The sequence below is a fragment of the Ceratotherium simum genome, chromosome 33, assembly GCF_057802395.1.
Source record: "Ceratotherium simum simum isolate JZ-2026a chromosome 33, ASM5780239v1, whole genome shotgun sequence".
Lineage (NCBI taxonomy): Eukaryota > Metazoa > Chordata > Mammalia > Perissodactyla > Rhinocerotidae > Ceratotherium > Ceratotherium simum.
This window is the reverse complement of record NC_141932.1, coordinates 1,787,049-1,798,609: the sequence shown is the minus strand read 5'-3', so window position 1 is coordinate 1,798,609 and position 11,561 is coordinate 1,787,049. Positions and strand designations below refer to the sequence as shown.

Here is an 11,561-nt window from a genome sequence, read left to right as displayed (position 1 = left end):
GTGGCTGAAACAATAAGACCTTTATTATCATACAAACAAGAGCAATGGGAGGCAGACTGTTCCCGGGTTGGTGATTTGGAGGCTGGAAAATTCCATTGCTAGAGTCTCACGAGACCAATAATATCCTGAAAAATGTAGTCCATCTTTCCAAATCACCAACAGAGTCCTCTAGGCCAAAACTGGGTAAGGTCTATGCCCTAACTCATCAGAAGTGAAAAAAATGGGGAAAGAGTAAGTGCTCAGGCTATTCATGCATAGTCCCACAAATGGGAGAACGCTGGGGTTTACTTCCCTGAACACACTGAGATGGATGAATGTTGCCCACTGTGGGCACCTGCCAGGTGGTAGAGGTGAAATGGCCTCTGCTAAAGAACCAGCAGTGACATAAATCTGGCAATGGCCCTGGGCAGGTTAAAAAGTGCAGTGCAGCTCCCACATACCTGGAATTTACGTGGACGTTCGGATGTATGAGGTTCAATACAGGCAAATGGCACCTTTGTAAGGGCTCTCTTCCAGTGTTGTTGCACTGAACAAAGAAATAGTATATACCTGCACATTTATGCTATTTCTCTCATTTGAAACTTGTGGTATCCAATGAGGTAAGTCCTTTGGCTGAAGCCTTTCTCACATACACTGCACTTATTAGGCCTTTTTCACTGTGAAGTCTCTGGAGTGTAACGAGGCTAGACGATTTCCCACATTTGACACACTCATAAGGCCTTTGTCCAATCTGAAGGTACAGTGTTTTAGGAGCCTGGAGTTGTAGGTAAATAATTCCCCACATTCAAATACTCATAAAACCTTTCTCCAGTGTGAACACTCTAGTGGTCATTGAAGTTGGAGCTACAGCTAAATGATTTCCCAAATTCACTGCACTCATTAGGCCTTTTTCCAGCATGAACTCTTCAATGTTTAATGAGGCCAGAGCTGTTGCTTAAAGATTTCCCCCATTTGCTGCACTTATAAGGCCTTTCTCCAGTGTGAACTCTCCTGTGTTTAAAGAGGCCAGAGTTTTGAGTAAAGGATTTCCCACATTCACTGCACTCATAAGGCCTTGATCCAGTGTGAACTCTCCAATGCTGAAGAAGCGCAGATCTTTGGCTAAAAGATTTCCCACATTCACTGCACCTATAAGGCTTTTCTCCACTATGAACTCTACGGTGTTCAACGAGGCTGGAGTTTTGAGTAAAGGATTTCCCACATTCACTGCACTCATAGGGCCTTGATCCAGTATGAACTCTCTGGTGTTTTAAGAGACTGCAGCTGTAAGTAAAGAATTTCCCACATTCACTGCACTCATAAGGCCTTTCTCCAGTATGAAGTCTTCCATGTTGAATGAGATGTGAACTTTGGCTAAAAGATTTCCCGCATTCACTGCATTTATAAGGCCTTTCTCCACTATGAATTCTATGGTGTTTATTGAGGCTGAAGTTTTCAGTAAAGGATTTTCCACATTCACTGCACTCATAGGGCTTTGATCCAGAGTGAACTCTCTGGTGTTTTATCAGAGTGAAGTGGCAGGTAAAGAATTTCCCACATTCACTGCACTCATAAGGCCTTTCTCCAGTGTGAACACTCTGGTGTTGAAGGAGTGCAGAGCTTTCGCTAAAAGATTTCCCACATTCACTAGACTCATATGGCCCTTCTCCGATGAATTCTCCGATGCTTAATGAGGTTGGACTTGTTGCTAAATAATCTTCCACATTCATCACACTTGTGAGGCCTTGCTCCAGTGTGAACTCTCTGGTGTTGAAAGGCTAGAGCTTTGCCTAAAAGATTTCCCACATTCCCCACACTCATAAGTCTTTTCCCCAGTGTGAACTCTCCAATGGTCACTGAGGCTGTAGCTCTTGCTAAAAGATTTCCCACATTCACTGCACGTGTAGCTTCTTTCTCTAGAGAGGACTCTCTGGGGCTGAACAAGTATGTGTTTGCAATCGAAGGCTTTTGTGCATTCTCCAAAGTTGTATTGAGTGTTTCCCCCATGAAAGGCTGCCCCACATTCAGTTCTCCTGTTTGACTTCTCCCTGGTGTGTGTGGCCTGATGCTGGAGAAATCTCAAGCTGGCCACAATGTCCCTCACAACCTCCTCACAGGAAAATGGCTTCCCTGACACACAGAATTTGCAGTCCTTCACAAATGAGGCTCTGCCCACGTTGCTTCTGAAGCATGTCTCTCCAGTGTGCTGCTTCTGGGGCTGAGGTTTTGCACTGAAACACAATTGTTTCTCACATGCCCCAATTCTGTACAGCTTCTGCCCACAATGTGTTTCCTGGTGCTCACTCAAGTGCAAAATGTCTCTCAAGTCTGGGTCACATATCTCGCAAGAATGGGCCTTCTGGGGAGACACACCTGCCTTGGGAGTCCTCACCTGTGACACTCCTCCTACAGAAATGCTCTGCTTGGCAGGTACCTCCTCATCCGCTGCTCCATGCCAACAACCTGAAAGCAAGAAAGGCTGGTGAAGTGCATGTTGACTTTGGTGGGAAGGGGCAGCTACCGCACAAGTGTGTGTCTAACAAACCCAGGAACCAGTCCATAGGATTGTCTGCAGGACCAGGGAGTTGGTTCAGGTTGAAGATGCTGCTACTCAGCAGTACTGGGCTATAAAGAGGACAGAATGAGAGAAGATTCATGAGATGAAGGACATAACCATGGGGCATGACACAGAGAGGAAAGACAGGGTCTCTAATTCACTCCTCTGCAAACAGCTTTCTGAAGGAACTTGTCTGCTGGTCACACATGAATGCTGTACAGAAGGGTGTTGCAAGACGCAAGAAAATACAACTATAACAGGGCAGCTGGTGCTCCAGGACTGTGTAAGGATATGTGCACACTTCGTGACACAATACATGGGGGCCAATGTGGAAAGCACTGCAGATGGAGTGGTGAGAAAAAGGGGTGAGACATAGAGTCCAGAGATGTGAGGTTAACTACAGGCTGGAAGTAAGACTAGAAATGACAAGTAACAGAGTTAAAAAATCGGCAAAGTGTCAAGAAAGAGGAAGGAAAGACAGAAATGAAATGTGGCCACTGGCACTGTCATCAAAATACCAGTCAGTGGGGGGCCGGCCCCGTGGCTTGGCGGTTGGGTGCGCCTGCTCTGCTGCTGGCAGCCCAGGTTCGGATCCCGGGTGCACACCCATGCACCACTTGTCCAGCCATGCTGAGGCAGTGTCCCACATACAGCAACTAGAGGGATGTGCAACTATGACATACAACTATCTACTGGGGCTTTGGGGAGAAAAAAAGGGGAAAAAAAAAAACCAGTCAAACAGAATAGGTTTCTGGTCTGAGGTGAACACATGTCCTCTTCCAGGGCCACTCTGCAGGGTCAGGCTCCCTCTGAGCCATCTTGCCATGGCTGGATTCCTGTACATCCTGGGAAACACCGTGGGCTCTCCAACCCAACCCCTACTCCCTCTATGAGCAAATACATGGCACCTTGATGATATAAATACTGAGGGAAAGACAGGACATATGAGCAGCCAGCACTAGTCCAGAACAACTCAGTACATGACAGCCCACAAGAAAGGAAACTAAATATTACACAGAGAACTTTGGAAGAGTGTCTTGCAAGAGCGGCCCATGGTCCAGGTAAGTAGCGACTATGTCAGTGATGGCAATTCCTGGCACAGGCAGGCATGAGGAAATGTCGGCTTGGGGAAGGAAGGAGACTTGGGGCACACAGGTGCCTTGCATCTAGACAGAGTAAACCAGTCAGGGAGAAGGCAAGCAGGTGGGATCCATTAGGGTGACTGCAAGACTCCTGACCCTGCATCCTTCCCTGCAAGTCAGCAGGGAAGCTGGTGTTGGGCCTTCTCAAGGAAGGAGAGGGCAGTGCACACACCTCAGCCTTACTAACCAAGCACCTACCGAGGAAACTGAGGAAGAAAGCAGTGCCCGTGTTCCTGTGTGAGAAGGACAGAGCTGCCCTGGGGAAAGAGGAAGGGTAGAGCCTACCTCAGGGCACAGGAGTGGGTGTGAGGGCCTTACCCAAGGAGGTTATAAGTGCCAAGTTCTCCAGCATCACATCCTGGTACAGGCGTCTCTGAGCCTCATCAAGGAGACTCCATTCCTCCCAGGAGAAGTACACGGCCACATCTTCAAAGGTCACACTGCCCTGGCATGATGGGGACAGATGAAACCATAAAAAGCCCCTCTCCCGAGAAGCCACAATCCCTTCCCCCATCCATCTGCCCCATGCCCATCCTCCTCCCAATCTCCCCAACTCAGAGGAGAAACCAGGTCCTAGTGCCATGTGTGCTCTTGTCTCCTCATGGGCTCACTGATCACGGTTTCCAGCCATCAGCAAGAAGAGGCAAGAAGTGGACAAGTAGATGTCTAAGTTGTGGTCCTGGCATGGAGGGATCTACCTGATTGTGCCAGGCTATTCTACTGGTGTGGCCAATGTCATGTAAGTCTCAATACCAGGGCTCTGGGGTCATCAGACGTACTCCCTCTCCAAGTACACATAATTCTTGAGACTGGATCCACAGCCACAAATCTATGGTCACCACCACCTCACTGTCCCACACCACAGGGATCTCCTGGCCTCCCCACATGTTACTTGTGTTTTAATCACCTCCTCTTCACCCCACTGCTGAGGTGAGGGTGGGATTCCCATCTTAGGGCTATGGGATGGCCAAACACACAACACCTAACCCTGGACAGAACAGATGGACAGCAGTTTATTAATCACATATATTCACAGCCTGGGAGAGGAGGACGGCACACTCCACACAGGGCCACATGGGGCTTGCACTTTGAAAAAGAATGACCAACCAGGAGCAGGGTAGGATGCAAGCTTTATAGGATCAAGAGGATGGAGTACCTCCTGGTTCCTGTGAGAGGATGTGACTGGCTTGTTTGCATAACTCCCTGGGCTGGTAGGGAACTGAAATCCATACATAGGACTAAGCAGGAACTGTACCTGGTCCCTTTGATGAAAAGGTTGTTCAACGAGGAGACCTGAGCAGCAGTAGCAGAGTGGGGAGGGGACCTTGCACTCAGGCCATTTGAGGCCCTCCGGCTTTCACCAGATGTCAAGGCAGCACATGATACTGGGCCTTAATTTGAGGACTCACATTACAACTGGGTGACAGCATCCAGAGTACACTTGGCAAATTCAAACAGGATCCAATACTACCCTAGACCTACCATGCTTTCCCCTAGTGGCAGCCCAAGCCCATTCCTTGCAGGAAAGCCTCACTGCCTGGCTCCATTCCCTCCCTCAGACTTAGCCACACAGAACCGTATGTGGATCTCCGATACCCATGGCCCTCTTCCACTCCTGTGCTGCACTCCATGTCCCCTCAGCAGTCATAACCTTCCACTGTCCATCCAACTATCATTCAAAGCCAAGCCTCATTGGTGGCCCACCCCAGGCCTAGTGACCCTCACAGATGACTTTATCCTCCAGGCGGAATGAAACACTCAGGCCCCACCAAAGTCCTCACAAAATCCTGGTGGAGTTCACAGAGCGGTGAATAAACACCAGCTCAGGCCTGAGTGCCATCTTGCTTTAATTACTCCTAAGCTTCTGTACCCATCTCATGTCTACTCTTTTGGAAACCACCTGCCAGACTATCCTGTCCCTGACACACTCTCCTTTCATAGCCACTTACCTCCCTCACCTCTCTTTGTGAAGTCCAATGCCATCACCCAGATACACAAACAACAGATCCAGTCCTGAGTCCCTAACCTCCCCCTCTTCCTGGTACCCTAATAGCTTTACCACCATAACCAGAAGATTGCTCCTCCTAAATGTGATCCACAGCTCATTCACCTTGGCCCACATAGCAGCCATAACACTTTAGAATAGTCTTCATCCTCAACCCCTCCCCAGATTTCCAGACCTGTGTGTTTCGCTGCTCACTGAATGCCTCCACTTAGCGCTCTCTGAAACACCTCAGAAGCTCCTGATAGCTCCTGTGAATATCACTCTTACTACCAACTTTCTCATCTCAATTGATAGAGCTTCCATTCCCACAACGGCTAACAAGAAAACCCTAGGAACATCCCCGAATCCTGTTTCACTCCTTCCTGGTCCACATTAGAAAATATAGTTGTCACTTTTTATTTTATTTTATTTGTGAGGAGATCAGCCCTGTGCTAACATCTGCCAATCCTCCTCTTGTTTTTGCTCAGGAAGACTGGCCGTGGGCTAACATCCATGCCCATCTTCCTCCACTTTATATGGGACGCCGCCACAGCACGGCTTGCCAAGCAGTGTGTCGGTGCGCGCCCGGGATCTGAACCGGCAAACCCCGGGCCACCGCAGCGGAGTGCACGCACTTAACCACCTGCGCCACCGGGCCGGCCCCTAGTGGTCACTTTTTAAAATACACATCCAGAATTCAATCACATCTCCTAAACCATGACTTCTGGTCCCTTAACCCTCACCTGGATGATGTCAGCAGACTCCACCCTGATTTTCCTCTTCCCTCAACCCCATAGTCTATAGTCATACTACAGCCAGAGGGAGCCTATTAAGACCTTAGCAAAATCACTTCCCTCCTGTGACCCACACATCTCATTACCGCCAGAAAAAACACCCAGCTTCTCAGGCAGTCATTCCGTCCTGACTCCCGTCCCCCTGCTCTTTCTACCCAATTGAAAGAAAAAAGATCTGTAGTTTCCTGAACACTTCCAGCTCAGTTTCAACTCAGGCATGGGCACACTGTGCTACCAGTTCCTGGGATAACCTTCCATACCTGTTTACACTGGTTACCAGAAATGGAAACACCTTCATATGACTCCTGGCACAGGTTGGGGGTTTCTCCAGGGTCTCCACTTAAGAGGGAGAACAGGAATGGCACTTAAGAGTCCTGGGACACAACAATCCAGAGACGTGTGGGTGAGGATCAGGGCCAGTGAGGAAAAGGGACACCCTCCTCTCAGCTGGGTTGGTTCCATAAGCGTTTCTGCAGCCGTGAGCAGTGTGGGAAAAGGCAGACCCTAGAGGCATGCGTCCACGGTGGTGTTCGATGGGCTCAGGCCTCCGTGGACCCTTCCTTGACCCTGAAGAGTAGGCCTCGGCCGGACGTTTAACCTCGTGCCTCAGCGCTCAGTTCGTTTTACCAGCTGTCTTTCTGCCTATAGCACTTGTTAAAAGAAACAAGCACAAAATGGAGTCACTTGTACTAAGCGCACGTCAGCAAAAGGAGGCTTTCTATCTAACCTAACTGCAGTTTCAGCCTCTCTCAGGAATGTAATCTTAACCAGTAGGTTTGAAATTTCCTCGTCAGCACTAGTGACAAAACCCGTCTGACAGACCCCTGCTACTCCCCAAAGAAAGGTGACTTTGCGCCAAACAATCCACTCTTCCCTAGTGCCTTCCTCTTGCCGCCCCTTTCTGCCTGAGTCATTCTTTTTTTTTTTTTTAATAGGTCAATCATTTTGTGTTGCTCTTTATTTATTTATTTATTTTTCCCCCAAAGCCCCAGTAGATAGTTGTATGTCATAGCTGCACATTCTTCTAGTTGCTGTATGCGGGACACGGCCTCAGCATGGCCGGAGAAGCGGTGCTTCGGTGCGCGCCCGGGATCCGAACCCGGGCCACCAGCAGCCGAACGCGCGCACTTAAACGCTAAGCCACGGGGCCGGCCCAATGAGTCATTCTGTACAGGTCTTCAGAGCTCCTTCCTGTTGGATGTGATGCTGCCCTATTCATGAATCGTTGAATAACGCCACTTAGATCTTTACATTTACCAAGTTGAATTTTATTTTTCTTAACACACTCTCCTACCCCTGTCACCCCGGCTCTCAGAAACAGGCCCCACGAGCCCCTCCCCGTCCCGGACACCGGGGCCTGGGCTGCAGGCCCGTGAGCGGCGCCCGCACTCGGGGCTCTAGGGCTGGGCTGGGCTGAGGGCGGGGAGGGCGCGGAGCACGAGCACTGACCTGAGCCGGCTCCCTCCGCGCGGCCGCCGCCATCGGACTCCGGGGCGGAGGGGGGCCGGGAGCGGCGGGAGAGGAGGGGACCCGGGCACGGCGGTCCTGTCCCGGCCCTGGCGCGGGTCCCCCAAACGGCGTCGCCGAGACTCAGACCCGCCCTGTGCAGCGGGGACGGCGCCTCCTCGGTCCCGTCACCTCAGCCCCGACCCAGCGCTCCAGAGCCTTTTACCTACTGAACAAAACCGCCAGCAGCTAACACGGTCACCTTCCGAAAGGCGGCCGGAAGCCCCGCCCCGATGTTACAGACCACACGCGGAACCTCTTTTCAAAGCTCTCATTGGATAGTGACGCTGCCGCTCGATTCCGAGCATTCTGGGTAATGTAGTCCCCACAGATCCACAGACTTAGATTAAGGGGCTTTTTTCCCCCTTTTCCAGCAGGGACGAGCGTTTGGAAATGGCATATCCAGGGGTGCTTTGCCCCCTCTATAATGGGATCCTAATCATGTTTGTGCGGAGTGCTCGCTGCAGCTGATCACCCAACTGTTTGGAGACATTATTTCACCTTCAGTGAAGCTCAGCGTGCTCTCAGAGGCTAAAAATATTACTTCAGATGCTTCCAAAGGCTACAAATCCAAATAAACATATAATTCCATAGAGTCATTCGGACAGAAAATGTGTCCACTATTAGTGGAAGCTAATAAACATTATCTTATTTCATTCAAATGCATGCACTCTGAAGCATTAAAGTCAGTTTGTCAATCTATTATGTTTGGTCAGAGACAAGAGAGAAAATACCCCAGATTGTGCCATGTCACGGAAAATAGAGGAAGAATGTTGGGCCACGCTGAAGCAGGAGTACAAAGATAGATCTGACAAAGAGTCTCACCTTTACTTAACTTTAGTCAGGCTCCTCTAACCATTTTTGACTAGGTCCAGTTGTTGGGCCTTGTCCTCTAGAGCAAGAAGCCTGCTAAGTTGGTTTAGCGAGAATTTCCCATCCTCAGTATCTGATCACCACTGATACCTGATTAAATTTCCTCATCCATCACCATCACACAGGTGATATCTGATCACGCTGACCTGTCTTCAGCAAGAATCTTTTAGGTCAGTTTGGGAAGAATTTCCCTGCTCTCTTAGTAATTTTCCATGCACTCACCCCCACCCTCCTTAGCTGTAAATCCCAACTGTTTAAAAAAAATTGGAGTTGAGTCCAATATCTCTCCCCTACTGCAAAACCCCATTGTCTCTACACCTATCATAATGGTCCCGAGTAAAAGTCTGCCTTACCATTTAACAAGTGTCTGAATAATTTTTCTTTAACAGATCTGTCTCTGGTTACCAAAGAAAACCTCTTTCCTGTCTGTATAATCAATTATTCTGTCCAATTTATTGAGCAACACTTTGATCCATTTAATATCTCTTACTTGATATCCTGATATATATTCAGTTCCTTTTAGGACTCTAACATCAGTCTCAAAAAGAGAACAAGGAGGGGCCGGCCCAGTGGCTTAGCGGTTAAGTGCGCGCGCTGCGCTACTGGCGGCCCGGGTTCGGATCCCGGGCGTGCACCGACGCACTGCTTCTCCGGCCGTGCTCAGGTCACGTCCCACATACAACAACTAGAAGGATGTGCAACTATGACATACAACAATCTACTGGGGCTTTGGGGTAAAAAAAAAAGGAGGAGGATTGGCAATAGATGTTACCTCAGAGCTGGTCTTCCTCAGCAAAAAGAGGAGGATTAGCACGGATGTTAGCTCAGGGCTGATCTTCCTCACAAAAACAAAACAAAAGAGAACAAGGAGAAAAATGCTATTTTGGTATGGTGCAATAGCTGCACTGCTCAAAGTTGGAGCCTGTATGCAAAGGGTGCTCTCAACCTGGAGATAGTGGGAGTATCTTAAATTCATGATTTTATCTCTAAGAAGTGATTATCATTTCTCTTGGGATGCAGGGACTGTTTTGCATGAAGAATTGATGTTATCTCAGAAAAACATTGTAAAATGAAAATTGGAAAGAGCTATTAACAATGTATAGGTATGGATTCAGAGATGGTGGCAGAAATAGCTCTGGTGAAACATCAGTGGAAGGTGACAAAAGGTAAGACCTCTGAGAAGTTTTAGCAGTGATGTCTGTGAACAGATAGAATTAAGCTGAGCACATGACTAGAAGAGTCACTGAAAGTTTTATCTCCAAAATGTGATTCTTCTTCGTTCTTGAAAAATTTGAGCAATACCAGCATAGAAGGAGGAGACATGGAGAGTAGCCAGAATTGTAAAAATATACAAGGAAGCTGAGATGTCATGTTTATTCTCTGGTCTCACTAATGATCAATGAACAAATATTAGGTTTTAGGACTTATTGTGGGTGCATGAGAGACACTGGGTCATAAGAGAGACAAAGATCCCTGCACCCATGGGACTTAACTAGTATTCAAGGAAGAAAGACCAGAAACAGTAAAGAATAAATGCTCAATTATACAGTGTGTTAGAATGTGGCAGAAGTGGAAGAAGACAGGGTGAGTGTCCTGAGAGGGGTAGTATGGAATATAACATTACACCGCACAGTAAGGGGGCTCCTTGATAAGAGGAGAAAACCCTTGAAGTTGGTGAGGGATGAGCCTTGTGGGTATTTTTGCAATAACTTTCGGGCAGAAGAAGCAGGTGACTGGGTCGTTCAGTGGGTGGAGGCTTCACAGGTCTCCTCAGCAGTGGAGGGCCTGGGACACCAGCCCAGTCAGCCATTCCTCTGCTTTGCTCACTGCACACACACTCAGGGCATACGGGTGAGAAATCTTGGCTCTGCCTCTCACAGCCTGCTGATCTCTACTGTGGTGGACTGGGGCCTGAACCCAGGCAGCCTCATCTTTCCTAGAATCTGATTTTCAGAGTTTGATCTCTGGACTTTCCCTAGCAGTGTCCCCTGGTGACTCATTAGAAATGCACATTCTCAATCCTGAACCGAGATGTACTGAATCAGGCACTCTGTGGATCAGGCCCAAGAATCTGTGTTTTAACAAGCCTCCAAGTGATTCTGATACATGTTCAAGAAATTTCCATCCTTCTGCTATGTATTCTGCAGACACGTGTACCTGGATTTCTTGCAATTAATAGGATTCTGCCTAAATCTGTAGGATTTTTTAACTGAAGTTGGGGAAAAAAACCTGGATCAATACATATTTGTTTTCCTACTACAAAAAAAAGTATAAAATGTTTTCTATTGCTTATTAAAGAAGTCTTACACCATATACAATTACAAAATAGAATGTCAAAAGGCTCAGATAATTAAACTTCCTGGAGAAAAACAAAGTTTGCAATATAGTATCCTTTTAAAATTGTTTTTGCACATGGATTGCTCTGTGTGTGTGTCTATATGTTAAAATATGTTCCTATACAAGTTGTTTTTCTTAGTAAAAAGAAAGCCATGTTTCATATACAGATCTGTACTTTTGCTTTTCTCACTTAACAATGTATTTTGGACAATCTAAAGCTACTTCCTCCTTTTACACCTTTTACTTCCTTATTGCCACACTTTGTAGACCTGAAGCTGCCTCTGTTTAAAGACTGCTTTGCATTTCGTTGTCTGCATGCTCCATGGCTGGCCAGCTGCGGTGGGGGAACTGGGCCTGCCTACTGATCTCCCCTCAGTCCCAGCAAGGTC

The 11,561-nt window shown here is 48.0% G+C and overlaps 1 protein-coding gene across 1 annotated transcript; it reads right to left on the bottom strand.

Annotated features, from left to right (window-relative positions):
- Positions 1-8,167, bottom strand: LOC101389405 (uncharacterized). Its single transcript, XM_014794378.2, is given in 5 exon segments — positions 1-1,650; positions 1,652-1,756; positions 1,758-2,442; positions 3,997-4,123; positions 7,906-8,167. Coding segments are annotated over 5 exon segments (1,779 nt in total). The 5' UTR covers positions 7,939-8,167; the 3' UTR covers positions 1-821.
- Between the last annotated feature and the right edge of the window lie 3,394 nt (positions 8,168-11,561).